This window comes from Ostrinia nubilalis, chromosome Z (assembly GCF_963855985.1).
Source record: "Ostrinia nubilalis chromosome Z, ilOstNubi1.1, whole genome shotgun sequence".
Classification (NCBI taxonomy): domain Eukaryota; kingdom Metazoa; phylum Arthropoda; class Insecta; order Lepidoptera; family Crambidae; genus Ostrinia; species Ostrinia nubilalis.
The window spans coordinates 20922846-20942588 of NC_087119.1; the positions used below are offsets into that span (position 1 = coordinate 20922846).

Consider the following 19743-nt stretch of genomic DNA (forward strand, 5'->3'; position numbering starts at 1 on the left):
TCGTTCTGTTGTACTTGAAAATGTCTACAGATTTATTCAAGCACTTTGAAACTTTTATCTTTTGGGCAGTTAAGACCTGCTAAATGTTTAATATTTCTGAGATGAACCCAATAGGCATAGGTTTAATGTGTAATTATGCGGATCTATATATTTAGAAGTTTGATTTCAATCAGAACAAACAACTATACATATAAGTAATAGAGGAATCAATTTTCCAATTTGAGGTACGTCACTCTATACCTACATGTTTGAAATGATAGCTTCCGGTATTCAAACAAATTAAACTTAATTCAACTTAATTGTAATAGTTATATCGATCACTGAAACTTCCAAAACGGGGACATAACATTTTGATGTTATAATTACCTACCCATCTCTCCTACCACACGGTTAATGGCAATATGTGATTTAACGTTAAGTTAAAAGCTTTTAAATTTAAAACCGTGATCTCATGTGTATTATAGGCAGGCACTCACCATGGCAAATGGACGAAACCTCAGAGCTGTAGTTAATTAGTAATGTGACTACTATTGTTGCTCATTATAATATCGTATATGAACGTAAACATCAAAGGTTAATTAATACTTGAATAGTCTTTCTCGAAGCCGTATCATTTCTTCAGCAACTTTAGCCAAACGATATTTGTTAAATCTATTAGATTTGGCAGCTTCAGAGCTCGGTACTCCACAAGGACTACTAACTGATGGATAATATAGGATCTTGCTGCTGTCTTTTGTGTGTTATCTGACAATATTCATATAGATCAAGAATACTGCCAATCATGTACAGAATTTCATTTGAATTCCTTTGTTCGCTGCTAGAAAAACGCAATATGAAAACCAAATAAGACCGCTGAATGAAAGTCAAAATTAAACCACTAACAGTTAGCCAATATTGTTAACCTGTAGTTGTAGTTGCCGCTTGTTTGTTTATTGTTTGAAGCGCTCAAACGCTGCACGTTACTCGTTTATTTAACTAGAGTAGCTTCGCTTGCAACATTGGTTAATTACATAGTTAGAGTCCTGATCGAGGATGCAACAAAATAAATCCAAAATTTTCAGTTATGTAGGTCTAGTATAGCAAAAACTGTCCTAACTAGCTCTGTCAAATAGACATATTATTATTGTCTATTTTGGTATAGCTATGTTCTATAATATCACCTTTAAAAGGGCAGTTCTCAGCGTTAGTATTTACCGCTGTAACTTCTGTGTAGCCAGTATCAACAACTTAGCAGCCGTTTAACTCGGTCAGTACATAGACTAAGTTAGTCCCAGGAGAAAGTTAAACTGTTTGGACCATAAATTATATGTAAAGAGTCATTAATTACAGATGATTAATTATTACAGTAAGTTATTTTTCAAGAACTCAAGAATGGGTGAAGGCGCTCTCCAAAGATGTCCACTTGTCTTTTTGCATCATTTACTTAATTGTGCTACAATTTAGTAAAATTTCCTTCCTCCACAAATGGAATGGAATGTTTTTCCATTGGGAAACTTAGTCCATTTTGTTTTTGCGTATCACACAAAGCATTAGGCTCCGTATTTTCTCTAACTTCTTTATTTGAGCTTTCGCTCTGTTTCTCGGCTATTTGTATTGATTTTATTAATTTTAATTCTGATTGACACACCCGAATATGCTGTGTAATAACACGTGAAAGCACTCATGTTACCTATCAACAACGATCCCGGCTGAAGGGATGCATACCCTCAGAATTGGTAAATCAATAAAGTTTGAAGTGCGGGTAACTGTTCGCTGCAGCTGACAACCGCCATGCAGTCCCACCTATCTGTTCGAATTTAAATTACAAATGTGCGGTAAAGCTGAAAACAGGGAATGCAGAAATTGGAACTTTAGCACTTTTACATTTATAATGCATCACAATACCTTGGAGGTTGAGGTCCGAGTTTTGAGGTAGTAAAAACCTCATCTTTGTTTTTAATCATAAACTTTTTACTAAAGCTCAGTAGTTTCTTTGTGTTTCTTTTCAATTAAAGTACCTATCTATAATCTAAAAATATCAACCTATCAAAATAAGGTCAGACTTTAGTGAACGGGTTGTGATCTTTTAATAAAGTTCTAATTACAGAGGATCGAAATCAACTTAAGGTTTTTATTTAGATTTGGAGAAGCTATTCGCTGTAATAATGATTGAATACAACCACAATGAACAAAAATTATTATTATTAATTTTGCAAATATTTTCTGTATATTCAATGAGATAAGTAATTGTTTGTATAATGTTTGTACACAGTAATGGGCACATACATTTTGATGACTTATGAAATATGAAGTCATAAAACCATTGAGATTGAATATTTTTTGTGCAAATAATAAACTTACAGAACCTCACTTTTCTCTCAACGATATACCTACCTCTGTAGTTATTAATCACTGTACTTCGCATTAGTACGTATTGTCTGAGCTTTCGGACCTCGCAATAACTGTAGTAATATTTTCCCCAAGATATACAATGGGGACCCGTGACGTGTGAACAACAGTGTATTAGGCCTCAGCCTCGAGTTTAGCGGGCAGCGGGGCGGGAGCGGCGGCGGCGCGGGAGCGGCAGGATCTTATGCGTAAAATCAAATAGACCGGTTCTCGAAAACAACGGCGCGGGAGCGGGCAACGAGCGGGCAGCGCACTCCTTCTTTTGCCCACAATAAATCGAGCGTTAGGAATAAATTTGAATCGAAATAAAATTGTCGCCGTTGTTCAAACATTTCGTTTGCGAATAAAAACAAATATCTCGACAACACAACCCCGAACACAACACTTCGCCGCTAAAGCGCCGCGCGAGCTGCCCGCTTGTTTCGAGAACGGGTCTGCGTTGCCCGCCCCGCTCCCGCGCCGCCGCCGCTCCCGCCCCGCTGCCCGCTAAACTCGAGGCTGAGGCCTTAGAGGCATCTCAAGATGTATTCACGTGTCAAGCTCACAATAACAATTTGCGAATCTGATTTCATAAAATGATAAAAGAAATAACGAAAAAAGCTTGATGAAGCTTAAAAGCATTTCGGTATCTTCAATCTGGGATTTCTACGAAGTAAAAATATTTTTTAGGGTTACGTAGATTTTTTAGAAACCGGAATCTGACTATTCATATTTAAATCCATTGCACGTCTTATACAAACATACAACGTCTTTTTGTTTGTTCGTCTGTTATGCAATTTCGTACTTTCAAAGTTTCCTTATTAAAGGTTGATTTACACTTATTAAGTAGATAAGTAGGTGTTACTTCGATAGTGAGTGTAGTGGAAGTTATTAAATGAAAAGAGTGGACTGTATAAAATTAATTGTCTATTCGGTATAAATTTACAATGATATTGAGACCGTTTAGTGCAAAGTCGTTGAAGAGAGTGCGTCAGGATCGTCTTCTTCTATGTTCGCTCGCGAACCGAACATTGCTCGTTCGTTCGCCGAACGCTCGCCGCTCCCTCCAGTCACGCCGCCCGCGGGCAATGTCCGTGAGTAGACAGTAGGTAACAAAATTTTTACTTAATTTTATGTGATTAATTGCGTGTAAACACACAATTTAGTTACAAGTAAAAATTTAGTTGTCAACTAAATTTTAAGTTGCAAGTTTTGTTTATATGCTATTTTATTACTTAAGATTAAGTTAAAATGTAGTTACCTACTTAACTACTTAATACGTGTAAATCAGCCTTAATAGTCAAGTTAAGCCTTCCAGGTAAGCTAAATAAAAACTTGCATTAGCTCAAGAAAGTACTTCATAGGACGACGAGGTTCTGACTACCGACCATTGAATTAACAGTGCAACACTGACACTGTTAGCACAATACATGAGTAGTTAATGAATCGCTAGGCTATGTCGCCTCGACGAACGTACGGGTTCTTCTGCACGCGAGAACACTCACACTTGACCGGTCTTTCTTTGGAATAAAATAAATAAAGTTAATTGCGTAGGTAGCTGGATCTCCTACAAACTGAGGCAATTATAATAGGTAGGTATGTCTTAAAAGTCCTAAGTAAATTTCCGTTGCCCGAAACTTGGAAATCACGATTACCTTTGTTAATATAGGTTAGGCAAAGCCGACTAATTTAACACTGCAGGGTTTTAGTAGAGCTTCTGAATCAATATTTTAGACGAAGAAAGAAGTATTTAAATAGGATTTGTTTCTATCTAAGTGCTTCTTTGTATAAAAACCTATCTAAATATACAGGATAGAAACGGTAAGTGATCTCACTCGATTATTTCTAAACTATACAAGATATCGAAAAACTGGTTACAGATCCTGAAAGTGCTTCACGAGCTCTTTCAAACGGTATCAATAATAGGTTACAGAATAAACTGGATCTATCCGAAAATTCAATGTTACCAGCTTGGTAAGTGTCAGTGTCATTTTAAAAAATCATTTCGCAGCTCGCCCCTGCGTTCCCCATTCTAATCTGCTGAAGTGGTCTGGGACTTTCATACTCCGACTACCTAGCAGGTCCTTGGGGACTGAAATGACAATCCAATTTTGTTGTTTAAAGAATACGTGCGGTTCACTAACATATGGATGACGGCACACCAAGCTTAACACACACACACACATACACACAATATACATATACAGGGTGTTAGGTAAATGGGTATATGAGCCGACACTAGCCTATGTTAACTTAAGCATATAAATGGTATGGTGAAGTCAGAAATTTGATATCGTCATTTTAATTTTTTAAATTTTCATACAAAAATATTGTATAATCCAGCACAGCGCGACGCAACTTTTATAATATTAAAATAGCTAAAAAAATACACGTTACGCACGAAGCTTAAACCCACGATGTACTCGTATGTACAAGTATGTGCTCATTAATTAATCCTGTCTAATTGGTGTCTTAGGTTTTAAAAATACACACATCAGTCCTACTTTATGACGTTGTTGACTTACTTACACTTAAGTCGTGAATTTTTTTTTTGTTGGGAATAAACTTCTTTTAAAGAGTTATTTGTATCTAGTACTTATTTATTGGTATTATAATATACAATTTACTATTATTCCCGTTCAGTTCACGTATTTATACTTATTTGTTTACAGTGGTAATAGTCTAGCGGCCGAAGGGGATCGAATAGTGACTTCTCGAGTCGGTAGGTTGATGCCAAAACAGTAGGCTATTTTGTTGCCCTAACTTTTTTTAAAGATATTGAAAATTCTTATTCATCAATCCAAGTACCTGTGGATAATATCGTTTGTTTCCGATTCCAAAAAATTGTAATTGATAAAGTACTCGTCTATCACATTGTCTGAAGGTCAATGACTGGTGCCTCTTACTATGCACCCTGTTTAATGTGCGTAGACATAGTGTGTCTGACGTGACGCGGTGTGACGGCATTGTTCTCGCATTTACATAAAACATATGACACCGATTAGGCTTAGGCATGATGAAGAGTTTATTCTCCACCCACGATGCGAGGAGGTATAAAATAAAATGTCTTTATCAAGCCAGCAAATGAAACAAAAATGTTGTACCTACCTACTTACCTATTTAAAATCTTTTTGTTTTGTTAATTTCGTAAGAGAATATAGTTCTTAGAGAGCCAATATTACTTTTAAAACCGTATTGAAATTATCGATACAAATAAAAAACTAATTTCTCGATAATTTTTGCACTTCCATCATCTCTAGTGGATAGTGTGGATAAAATATTAAATTCCTCAATTCCGAACACATTTAAAACACGTCGGTAAATGACGTGTAAGGAAAAAACAGAGCAAGCCATCACAGGATTGTTCTGGGCATTTCTACGGGGACGACCGATCGACCTACTGGGGCGAAAAAAGTACCTTTAAAATTGAAGTACGGACTTGAAAAAAATCACACGTATTCATAGGACTCTTGACTTGATGGAGAGCATATTTAGAAGACCGCCAGGTTTTACATCTCGCCTTGAAAAAATCCGAAAGTTCAAAAACGGGCGAAATTTGGCCTAAAATGGAGTGTCCGGTTTCCAGAATTTACTCGTTTTTGCTTCATAACTTTTGAAATAATAACTTCCCCATTATGAAACCCGCATTCACAGAACAAGGGATAGTTAATAAAGCTATATAAATGAGTTTCTTTATTGCAAGTCCTTGGGTTTTAATACAGTAACACATTTAAATTTTGTCCGACGTGTGTGCCTCAATTCCGTGATTTTTACTTTTGTGCTCCTATATCACTAACAACGCACAATACGAACACCCACGCCTGATTCCCATAAACTAGCAGTTGCACTCGAGTGGTCGAGCAGTATAAAAGAGGGATCAGTCGCTTTGAGGAGCATTTTTCAGAGGTTTGAAATCACTCAGAATTTTTGGTCACTGGTCATTTCTCAAACCGGTGTGTGACATTAATAATGTTCATGAAGTATTTAATGAGATTACTGCTGAATTAATTAAGTATTTAACTGATATCTGCCATTACGTTTGGTAGAAATCGTTGTAATTTATAATATTTTCGAGTAATTTGATGAAATGTGACTTTTCCTCAATTCCGTGGATCTCAATTCCGCGGAATATGGGGCATCGAATTGAGAAAACACGTACATCGAATTGATATTAAATGAAAATAGATACTTTTATTGTGCTATAAATTGTTTGTGTAACTTAAAATAATAATAAAATCAATAGAGCATAATAATAGGGTGAACTACCAATCATTGGACCATACCAGTCATTGGACAGAAGACAATAAAACTAATTTTTTGAGGTTTCATTAAAAAAAATACATTGCTATTGCTATCTTATTAAAATAAATCTTCCAGGTTCTTCCCTCGACCTTCACCAGATCGTCGGTCTACCTAGTGGGGGCCTGCTCACTTGTCCGTGGTTTCCACTCCACAACTTTTCAGTCCCAACAGACATTACCTGTACAAGCTATGTGCGCCGCTCACTGCTACTTGATTTATGCAATTTTACGGGCTATGCCGGTCACTTTGGTTCTCTTGCCGATATTCACATTTCTGATTCTTATTAGGCTCATAGTAAGTTCAAAAGTTTCACATCCATACACCATCACTGGCAACACACACTGGTAGAAGACTTTTGTCTTAAGACGCTGCGGTATTTCAGACGTAATAGCGAAGCTTCCCGATCGATGCTTAGCTGAGTTGAATTCAGCGATAGACCTCTTTCTCAAAGTTGGACCTAACTATCTGGACTCTTGTCCCAGGTATACACAATATTGTCAACAACTTCGAGTGTAGTCTCCAACCTTCAGAGGAGTGGGTGCAAAACGGACATTTGACATGATTTTTGTCTTGTCCATGTTCATTTTGAGACCCACTTGTTGAAAGGCTCTACGGAGGCCATGACTCCGATATCATCCCTGATATTGAGACTCCTTGGTCTTCTGTATAATCTGCCATAGCGTACCTGTGTGTGTACCATAATACTAAAGCCTTTTCGGAAACAAGCTTGTTCGGAAGACTAGAAGTCGTCTAGTCTGCGAGCGAGATGATTCGTAAGGACTCTCTAAAACAGCTTGTAAACACGCCTCATAAGTGAGATGAGTCTATAATGCTATCACCACACTTCTGTGCCATGCCGGAGGCGTTTTTTCTTCGAGAATGACTGAATTGAACTGCTTCTGTAGAGCCTCTAGTACCGGCGAAGCTCAGCAATAATGCCGTAACACCTGGTGCCTTGTTGTATTTCAGCTATTTGAGTGCCATTTTAATCGTGTACAAACTGACGTCCGATATAATATCTTTGGTATAGTGTCAGGTCAATCTAGCTCTTGGGTTTTGCAATATTTGTTTCATGTTTAAGGTTAAGAATAAATAAACAAAGAGACCCTGTATTATGTATTTATTTGTTTTATTTAAATAAAATTAAAATAATGTATAAAAATTAAGAATTTATTATAGTTCCTTATTAAAAAATTAAACATATTGATTAGGATTTTTGTTTTATTCCATTGGTATTTCAGACACATAAACCTAAAATGAACCATCTAACTAATAGACCAGCAATCAGATATCAAAACGTTTTAAGTATTTATTATTGAAATACATTGGGTATTTCTTCATAATGTCATCAATTCTAAGTTTGCGGGGCGATTTTTATATTTGGAGATTCATTTCTCAATTCCGTGATTCATTTTCTCAATTCGGTGCTCTCTCAATTCGATGCTTAACATTTCTCATAAACCACTTCACAATATTTAGTGACAATGCTATTTTTACATTCAGAATGGAGTAACATTTATTTTTTTGTATTGAAACTACTTAAAAAAATAAATATTTTGGACAGTGCCAATCCATGTATGGAAGTTGGACCAAGTGCTGCCCAGAATGAAACTATAGTGCATTTTGTTCCTCAGGCCAATACTAATTTGTAAACCGGAGCGCACTGAAATCTATCCCTGGAGTTAAGAGAAAAAAAGAGTTTTGTTTAGAATTATTTACATACAAAATATCATCGATGTATACCTACTACGCATAAGATTTCGCGATTTTTGCATTAAATAACACTCGTTATGTTGAACTTAATCATACTGCATCCGTACACCTTACTTTAGTACGACTTCGACATTATTTATAAGCGATCAAGCGCTGTTGCAGTAGTTTGGTTAGTTGACCGAAATTAATTATTTCCAAAATAGAGCAAGAAGTTTTAGCTTACAATAACTTCAATAATCGATTGTAATACACCAATAAATTGATTTTTCGCAAGGATAGAGAACTAAAATTTCTTGATTCATTTTGGAAATAATGATTTCTGTCAAGTAACCAAACTATTGCAACAGCGCTAGATCGCTTATAAAGAATGTCTAAGTCGCACTAAAGTAAGGTGTACGGATGCAGTATGGTTAAGTTCAACATAGCGAGTGTTATTTAATGCCAAAATCGCGAAATCTTATGCGTAGTACGTATACATCGATGATATTTTGTATGTAAATATTTCAAAACAAAACTCTTTTTTTTCTCTTAACTCCAGGGATAGATTGCAGTGCGCTTCGGTTAATACATTAGTATTGGTCTGAGGAACAAAATGCACTATGGGTTGATTCTGGGCAGCACTTGGTCCAGACCCTGGCACTATCCTTTTAGCACCGAATTGAGAAAAAATACACCGTACAGTAGAAATGCCCTTCTGCCATTCCGATTTATTGTTTCCGAGAATTTTAACAATTCAACATCGAAAAAGCTTTTCAAGAGCAAACGGACAGAATATATAAGAATTTCTTTGAATAAATAAAATAACAATTTGTTTATTTTGCGTGAGCGCGAACTTTAGCTCGTATTTTAAATAAAGTGTTTTACCACCTCGTGGCAATATTGGGTAATGAAATTTCTTGTGAATTCGATTTCCAACCGCCCGCGAGCGATGGATGGTCGCTTTTAGTTTTTCCGATGCGAATGAAGTTTAAAGTGGTATTTTAAAAGTGATTCCAGCTGGCGCCGGTGGCATTTATTTACACTTGCGAGTGTTATGGCGATGCGAATGTGCTGTGTTTTTTAAATTGCCATGCGTGTCTGGTATTGTGTTACCCGTAGAGTAATATAGAGAGCCATTAAATACGTGCAATAAGTCAATATTTTGTAGTTTACCTGTCATCATCATCAGACTTCAAGAGACTAGAAGTCTTTCGACGTCTGTCTTCCAGCTCTCTTTCTTGCGATGGAAGTCATACTTAAATTCAGCTCCAAAACACATGTACACACATTAGGATTCATACATGCATAGCATTTACATACGGCCACGTGTCGCTTACATACTTCTCCCTTAGGTTAGATTTTTATTGATAGAAAGTAATAAAGTTAATTAGTGAGTAAAATTTCAGCTTTCATTTGTAGCGTTTTGGATAGATTTCAGTAGCTGTTCCAGTTCCATATTTATAGCATCTTTGGGTGATACAATTGCTCGTACCTACGACATCAGAGTCTTAATTAGAAAGAAAGAAAGAAAGAAAAATATTTATTCGATGCAAGTAGGTACACAGCAAGATAATAACTAAAACTAGACAACAGAACGTCTACAAGCACCAAAATGGCATCAGCTCAGTATACGCCGTGACGGCAGAGAGCGCATCACGACCACTGGTATTCTGCGGATGCCAATTAAGATTCATCCGACTAAGTTCTATTCCAGTAAATAGTGATAAAAGCTGCAGCTGCTGCATTGACATAATTCCTGTCCTGTGATTACTTCGCTCTGTAACAGATCACGTCTCTACGTCGCCGTCGCTGCGGCGTCGTTCGATTACGATGCAGCCAAGTAACTTCCAGTGGGAATATTTTGCAGGTAGCGACGATGGCCATGATACAGAGCATCAGCAAAACAGTGCAGTAAGAAGGCTATTAGGATTAAGGGGTTAAGATTCAATTGCTTTTTCCAGTTTGTTTCTGATGATAGCAAAGAGAGCCTGCTTCCAAAATTTTCTTCTGTCTCATATGTGTAATAGAAACTAGAGGTTTGACTTTATTATAGTACTTTTACGACCCAGAATAGTAAAACTCCTACAGTTTTTCTTTAAAATGAAAGAGAAATTAGGTACGGTTTTCCCGGATTGGTTTTAGTTTGTAAGGCATCCATGAACGGAAAAGTTAAATAAAAAATGTGTCCGGATGCTCGGGTATGAAGGTGACTTTTTTTATTAAAATGCAAAAAATTGAATTTCTTTTGCTTTTTGAAGCCTACAAAGCCTTCCTAGTTAGTTTCCTTCTGAGTCACATGCCATGCGACTTTCTCACAACCCAGCTCTGCGCAGAAAGCAAATTTTGTACTCTGGATCGTTGTAACAGTATACTCGTACTATACTACGAGTACTTGTTGATGTCTGTAAGATTAGGTTACCGAATCCATTAATGGACAGGACGCTATTGGATTAAGACGGATACCAAACGGGTATGCTACAGCATTAGCTGCCATAGGTAGGTATGGTCCCCACTAGTGTTGAAAATGACTAAATTGACTGAATTTGACCTACCATCATTTATGGCAAATTGGACAAAAACTAGTCATAAACTGTTAAAAAATTTACATTTTCAGTCAATTTTATTTCAGTAATAGTTTAGTACTTTTTTTAGTATTTTCTTAGATTTTGTGATTGATAAAAAGTCTACAACTTCTTAATTGAAACAAAAAAGTGTTTGTAATAAAGCATTTATTACAATTAACCATTTTACAATGACTACAACTTCTAAATTAACACAACAATTACAAGTGTTTTGTAATGATTTATTGTCCTCTCTTTCTTTTCCCCCGCAATTGCCCCACGCCCCGCTCACGTGCATTAAGGTTGCATCACGTGAATGTTGCATCACCGCGCACGTCGACTTTGATACTGTTTTATTCTCTCATAATAAAACAAAATGAAAATTTGGTACATAAATGAATAAATTATTTGCAACAGTAATATTTTGAGTCAAACTGACTGAATTTGACAATATATAGACAAAAGTTTTTGATAATCGTGACCGGTCAGATACATAGAGTCAATTTCCATCTCTAGTCCCCACTGACACGCTACGGTCGCTACGGAGAAGCTACGCCAAAAATGCTACGATCATGCTACGAGAATGCTTTGGCTGATTTACAGTTACTACACTACCTACATATTTTGAGTGTACAATGTAATGTCAGAACTTGAGTGGTTAGAATATTTTGTAAGGCTAGAATCATGTATGCATGCATATGCTTTACGTAATTTATAAAAGCTAATAGTAGAAACAATGTAACTTCTTACACTCGCAGCTATTATATCATTGAATTATACGTATAACCTACGTACGTACTCGTACGTGTAATATTTAAGATTTGGTTCTATAAAATTTTAATTTCCACCTAACCACATAATTTGCCAGGTCGCTAAGTTGCTCCTTTATTACTTCCGTATTGCAATATTAATAAGCCGCTTGTCTCTAATTCCGATAATCAACTAATGATGTGATGTATTGAACTATTCTAGAGAAATTAATAATGTGACTAAGTTCTCAAGGATCGATCCAGCAGTAAGTTCATAATTGTTAATTAATACCGGCTGAAAGTGATAGGTACACGTCGAGCCAATGAGGATTTTCGTGATTGAAAAATCCGCCAGATGGCAATACGTAGACGCGAGGTTCAAATGCTGCATGATTGGTTATTTTTGACATGACATTGACAGATATGTCAAAATCCACCAATCACGCAGCATTTGGACTTCGCGACCTACATACGTATTGCCATCTGGCGGATTTTTTAATCGCGAAAACCCTCATTGTTCGGACACGTATCACAATTAATTAATTATTACAGTGCTGCCGGCATAAACGTGTAGTAATTGAGAACAGTACAGACATTCCAGGTCTCTATTTCGTATAGGTATCTTAGCAATAATGCGTGTTAATTGGCTTGATTGGGTGTTAAACGGATTGAGAAGAGTTAATTGGTCATTGATACGAGTAGACCTAATATTGCAGTTTAATTCTTACCAATAAAAAAGTTCTTTACTTATTTCCGCCTTAACTTACAACTTTGGATCAACACATTTTCACCTGTTGTCTTGTTTACCAAATACTTTATTAACTTAGTTAACAAGAACATAATTTATTACTTGAATAATTTATTGCCTCAGGTGAGAATTGATACCATAACTTATGCTACACAGTTTTAAGGAAAAAGTATTATCGTTAGGAGAGCGATTTTTTTACTACTGAACGCAACACTGAGTTCCTTGCAGTTTCAAGTGACTTTTGCGTTGTAAATCATCGTCGTACGTTGTGTCGTTCTTCTATAAATAATCATTCATTTTTTGTATATTGTGAAATTATAAAGTAAAAGTAATTATTTGCTGACGACCTCCTATGTCCTTTTACTTAACTACATTATCCATATTTCATCTAAGAAGGACTCAGACAAAGCTGAGTGTTCATAGGTCTGTCATTTTCATTTTGCCCCATTCATGGGCATTTGGTATTCCGACTTAAAACAAGTATTTCGATATTATGTATCGTACTTGCTAAGTTAAGACGTTCATAATTTGCTCTCTTATAGCAACAATTAAAAGTCATACGTACTCGTAAAACAATATTCTTGCCAAGCGAATTCTATAATAACTCCATGGTATAATAGAAGTGCTGTATTTGATATTATCACAGAATATATTCGCCAAGAACCATACAACAGTGCAGGATATATTTTTAAATTGGTTCTACTGAGTACATCTACATATATTTTCTTCTCGGAATACCTGCTGTAGTTGCATGAAAGTATCCAAACTAAGTGCACAGACGGCGAGGCTGCAACCTGTTTGCGAATTAAGCGACAAGCGTCCCTTTACCGGTGTAGTAAATATTTTTCATCAGGCGAGTATAGACTAGAGCATTACTTGTAACAGAACAACAAGCCGCTCTATGATAAGGTGGATCTACGCTAGATGAGCCGAACACGAACGGAGCACGAGCCAAGCCAGAATTCGTGTAGTGTGGATTACGAATCTCGTAGGAGCGTGCTTCGAACGTTTCGCTCATACTCGGCTGTGCTCTGCCTATTGTCGGTTTTTGACGACCACAAAAGCGTTTGCAGCATGTAAAGAGAGTGATGTTGTAGACTCGTTGTACGTCCACACTGACTCTGCGAGTAGAGCGAGTCGGCTCGCGCTCCGTTTCGGCTCGTCTAGCACAGACCCACCTATAGTATGTTCTAGTATATCATTATTTCACGAATCAAACGACCTTTGAGCTTTTACTTGTATTATAACCCTACCATTCATGAAGGTTACATTACATAGAAATGCTCGAGAAAATTCTCTAGCTAGTGTATATCCACCTTTAGATGAAATTCCCAGAAAGCAGACTCGGGCCGGGAGCGGTTTACCTTTGCTTGCTCCTTTTTATTAGTTCTGATGTTTAAATGATAAATTTTTCAAGCAAATATTCTGAAACACGTTTTAATTTCCCTTGGAAATAGTTTAAAGATGAAACCAATATCTATCAGTTCCTGTAAAAGTAAACATTTTTTATTTTTCTCGTCATTGAAACATCACTTTGCAGTTTGATCTGGTACAGAATGCTCTCTTTTTGATTTAAAGATGTGGACCCAAATAGACTTTCTTGAAATCGAGTGGCCGATTAAATGTGTGAGATAATTTTAGGCAATTGGAACTCGGTTTTTTGTATTTTTTTATAATGTTGATATTTTATTCATAAAATTGCCAGTCCCTAATGACATAAGACAAATGTAAAGTTTTGAATACTGTATGTGGATCTCAAAAATATTCCTTATCTATTTATTTATTATTTCATTTCAATCTCAACATGGCTAATCCGTCATTTCTTTGACAGGAATATGTGGAATGTATGGCGTACGGTGCTGGAGGAGAATGAGAAGCTGGCCAGGGCCCGCCTGGCTGCCGTCGAGGTGTTCCAGCAACAGATCGCTGATGAAGCCAAGTTCTTGCGACAGCACAAGCTGAATGTCGCCAAAAAGGTGAGTGAAGCCATTCAAGATTAATACAGGTATGATATTGGTTATGATAAGATAGCCTTCGAAGTTTTGAGAGCTTTTAAGAGAGAGTACCTACCAGGTAACTGTTGACACACAAGGTAAAATTCACGTAATCATTATGTATGTACTTAGAAATCAAAATATTATTTTATCACGTTATGAGGCAGCAATGGTGGAGCATTAGTTGAGAAAGACTCACAGATTTCCGTGATCACAGATCGATTCCCGCCTCAGGCAGTTCGATTTTTTCAAGTTATTTATGGCTCACAGATGTGGTTTCACAGCTTCGTTTTTGTTGTACCTATTCATGCCTTAAGTTAATAAGGCCTTAGTTTACTCCTCTGGAACGAATACACGTTTTTGAGCAACGTTAATTTTGTATTTGAATGGATAGGTATTAAATTATCCATTCTAGAATTTAATTATTCTACGAAAATACCTCTTCCAGTGCATTCTCGGTACATCTTGTTTGCTATGCGGTGGTGGGCCGCTCACCCTTCATAATAACGAATCAAATAACTAAATGGATGGTGCTCGAATTCTCGGCATAGTAAATATGGGAGAAACCTCAAACGTGCACCGAAATATTTCTCATTTGGTTTATTCGAGGCAAACATGCCCATCGTGCAATATTTGTTTACCTTTATCAGTGCTCTGATGTAGCCGGGGGCGTGTGCTGTGGTCAATTAGGCGTACCTGATATGCTAAATTATCTCCAAAATTATAAGCGCATAAGTTTATGTGGATCGATATATGGACGGATTATCTTATCATGAAAATGTACAATTCTACTGTTGTTTATTACAATTTTACCGTCAACTGTAACTCTAACGAGTGCAGGCACACATGTAAGATACATAAATATATTACGAAAATCCACAGTAGATTATATTCAGGTCTTACGCAAATGTACTTTCATAGTAGGTATAACAGAACCACGTCCTTTGTTTCCTTAGAAAACGGAGAAATGTTCACTAACGAGTATTGTACTCGTACTACGTACTACCTATTTATTTTAGAGTTCTATGCGAAATACCATTTTGTACTCGTATTTTGCTGTCAAATGTTTCGTCTGAAAAGTTGAGACGCACAAAGAAACTTTTAAAGAGCTTTTACGAGCTTTCAGGGTTTTACCTGTGTTGCCGATTTACTGGGACCTTCATTAATAAATAATACCAATTGTAACAAATTAGGTATTTGTTTTATACACTTTTTTGTTTCATTGCGTCAAGCAATAAATGTACCTAGGTAGGTACTTTAAAATCTTATAAGTGTAACATTTTTTACTACAAACATCAGGATCATTCGACACCAAAAGTTCCTACAAGTCATTGAAAGCCATCTTAATTAACTAAGACAGAAATGTACACCAATTTCCCGGTATCAATTCAGCATCTTCTTTGAAACACATTAAAGTTTTCGCGAGGTGTTGCAGCTAGAAGTTTACACCTAGTTCCAAATTTCGCGATATCAATTTAAGTATCAAAAATAAGACTGAGCCACGAGTAAACTTGATACGCGTCGAGTCTCTAAGTCTGCGTCAAAGTGCTGAAATGTATTAGTTACCGGAAAAAGTTCTTGCACCACTAAGTTCACTGTAGTGCTTTATACCACACATTTGCAGCTCCGGCGAGAGGTTTAATTAACTTATATCGCGCCACTTACTAATTGTAAGAGAGAAAAGTCTTAGAAAATAAGATTCAAGCTTTCTTTTAAACTCAATGTTTTACTCGTAGTGTAGTTTTAATATTGAAGTAAAATCGTTGATGAGAAAACTTACAAACCTAAAATTCTGAGTACGATGCTTGCAGATATCTTAAAATAAATGTTACGTAGCTACTTAAAGGACTGTTTATATGCGGGATTGTAAACACAATTATTATACAATTTATGCGACATTCCTAAAAACGTTTACCACGTCTGTTTATACAGTTACAGCCTCTAACTGAATGCAATTCCAGGAAAATAATAATACTAAATTTCAATATTTGGAGAGTTTGTTACCGCTAACCCAAATATGGTGTGGTTTACAAATTACTGCTATTAAAACCAATTATATAATCAACTATAATTATATTTCAGGATACATGCGGTTTATAAATTGCATTCGATGAGTTAATATACTATTAGTTCCAGGAAACGCTGCTGATTAAACTTTAATCATTAAACACATAAACAGTATTTTACATTTTGTTTATTAAATTATAGTAAACCTATTATGGTTTCAACCAAAGGTCGTCCAAGGATTATTACAGGATGTCACATAAATATCGTCGGTCCAGCAAGTGGACGCTTGATGATAATGTGAAGAAATTAATAATTTGGTTATGTCATTGCTTGAGAAACTTAAATATTGCTAACATGACATGTTACATTGTAATGATGTAAGTCTACACATAAAACATACACTACAAATTAAAGCCCAAATAGCGGTAGTGTTGTAATTAAAAATACTGAGTAAGTACCTGTAAAAAGTGTAGAATTAATAAACTCCAGAACTCCAAACAAAACTTTGGCGAAACTAAAAAGAATCCAACATTACTCGCGCTTTTGCTAACTACTTACTCGTACATTGAAAAAGAAAAAGGAAAATGAAACTAAAAGCTAAAAAATACAGAGCAGTTAGCGTACCAGTTCATAAAATGTATCGAACTTTTACGAATTGAACGATATTTTGTTTACTTCCTTTGTAACGAAATTTAAAACGTTCTTCAAATAAGCATTGCATAGCCGGATGTGATTTTCAAATACAGTAGAGTGGCTGTTGTTGAGCTTCTTATTTTATTACCATTTGTATTTTTCTCAATAATATTCTGTCCCAGACGATTAGAAGGCTACGTTCACCATGCTCAAACAAAACGAACCCAAGGTTAAGATTAAAATTATCAAGATATATTGATAATAAAGTAACGGATAACAAAGGATCCAAAACAAAGCATATCATAAGAATAACTATTTTGAAAAAAAAAAAAAACAAAATGTGGTAAGAAATAATAAATATTAAAAAAAAAAAAAATTACTGCGACTTGTCATCGTGTCCATTTTTTACAGTACTATTTTTATTTCTTAACATTTTTAAGCTAACCAATGGGTAAGACATTAAAATGTTAACGTAAATTTCTGAGTTCACAAAAATGTCAAGAACTTGGAAACAACGCCCCGTCTTACGCCCCGCTCTAAGACCCGCTAACGACACTATTTAAATCAAAGATGTAACGGCTAAATAATGTAATCTATATAAATAAAAATGAATTGATGTTCGTTAGTCTGATTAAAACTCGAGAACGGCTGGGCCGATTGAGCTGATTTTGGTGTTAAAATGTTTGTCTGAGTCCAGGGTAGGTCTAAACGGTGAGTAAATAAGGAAAGAGTTGCTTATTTATTGCCTTTAAGGCGAAACAGAGTTCGCCGGGACAGCTAGTAATAAATAAATAAACGTATGAACGCGCCTTTACCTACCTCACGATACAACTCAAATCTTTTTCGCTGCAACTGCTGGAGCTACTTATGTCCCTCTCACGATGATACACAATAGAGATGCATACAAATAAAAATCAAGTGCGAGTCGATCTGTTATCTAATCCAGACTTTCTATTCATATTTGATTTCCTTTTCATCGAAAAAATATTTCAGTACCTCTGCAAATGTAAGTTTATAAGCTTACCGTTGATTCTTGCTACCCTAATAGTAATTGATTTCATTTAATTACCTAAATTGCTTGTTGTTTACAGTTCTATAATATGATTGCTTTGACTTTTTGTTAGATTTGAGAGTTCCGGAACTTAAAAAAATCAAGAGTTGTATTGAAATCTGATCCGAAAAAAAAGAGGACCTGCATTTTTAATTATAACAAGTAAATACTCGTAAAGACAAACAGACTGGCTTAGGGAGGAGGAGCTTACCTGGAGGTATTTTGAAAAGAATAATAATCGATTTCAAAATATAGGTTTTGCGGTCGACTTGAATTAATCGGATGTCCCGGATCTGGGGTCTATTTCTTCTTCCCAGAAAATTCACAGTCCCCCAGTAGGCGTAGCACGTTTAAAGTCTAGCAAAACTTTTCAATTACTATCCAGATCGTAAAACACTCAAGCTGTTTAAATGAACCTGAGGGAACTCAGGACTGACCTACATTTAGTACTTTATCAGATTTTCAATTTATCTGAGTATTTTACACTCGTTTTGACATTTGAGTTTACAAAACTCCTAGCTAAATCTATGTTAACTTTATTATCGTAGCGGTCGACGGACGGGACGCATTCCGGGGTACTTACGAACAAGTGGGGTCTTGTACCGTTTTACGATAGACGCTTCTGTAGCTTTAATCCACGCTGTCAAAAAAGCATTTTGAACCGCGTTCGACGCTCATGACTATAAAACGACTTGTACGGATACATCAAAACATCACTGCAGGAGCACGACCCTCCTTAATTTAGAAAAAGCAAATGGAGAAATTTTTTACACTCCTCACGCTGGCCAGACGAGTGGGAGACGTCATCTGTTCACAGCTTAGTCCTTTTATAGGCTATCCAAACACTTTTTTTTATAGACACAACACACCAAGTTTATGTGTTTGGTAGCGGCTATCGGCAGTGAAATAATTGGTTAACGTTTCTGTTTGTATATCGTCTTTTCTTTATCGACTTTTTAATCGGAGACGAGTGTGCCACGTGGAAGTAAGTGGACTCAAAAAATGTACGTTTTGCGCAGCACAGCGTCTACCTAAGTATCAAGCTAGTATTTAATATTTTTAAGAAAGTCTTTGAGGATTTATTCAACAAACCCATCATAATAGTAGATTGGACATTTTGGGAATTGGACGTTTCGAGAATTGGACATTTTAGGATTTGGACGTTTCGAGATTTGGACATTTTGAAACTTTTTAATATACTTGACTTAAGGTCCTATGTTATAGATGGGGTAGAGGGCGTCCACAACAGTCCTCCATCGCGTTCGGTCTTTTGCTTTGAGTTTAATCTCGCTCCAAGTCTTGTCGATTTTCTTCACCTTGTCTGCTACAGTGCGCCGCCAAGTTTGCTTGGGGCGACCACGTTTACGTTTACCTTGGGGGTTCCAATCCAGAGCCTAATATACTAATGTTGTCCTATTGTTCTCAGTGCACGGACTCGCTTGCGCAAGCGCACAAGGAGCTGCAGTTGACTGTCTCTGACGTGGACAAGACCAAGAAGCTGTATTTTGACGAGGAGCACACCGCCCACGATGTCCGCGATAAGGCCAAGGACATTGAGGAAAAGTAAGTGACGATTCTACTCTTTGATATAGATCGATTCGTCCACGAAGACGCGCCCCACCATTATTCCGCTAATATT

General features: G+C 36.4%; 1 protein-coding gene across 1 annotated transcript in view; it reads left to right on the top strand.

The window, feature by feature from the left end:
• The window catches only part of LOC135086564 (protein nervous wreck), a 152201-nt gene that overhangs the window by 76754 nt on the left and 55704 nt on the right, over positions 1 to 19743 (top strand). The window contains exons 4-5 of the mRNA XM_063981316.1: positions 14251 to 14395; positions 19531 to 19667. Coding sequence (XP_063837386.1) covers positions 14251 to 14395; positions 19531 to 19667 — 282 coding nt within the window. The remainder of the gene's footprint in view (positions 1 to 14250; positions 14396 to 19530; positions 19668 to 19743) is intronic.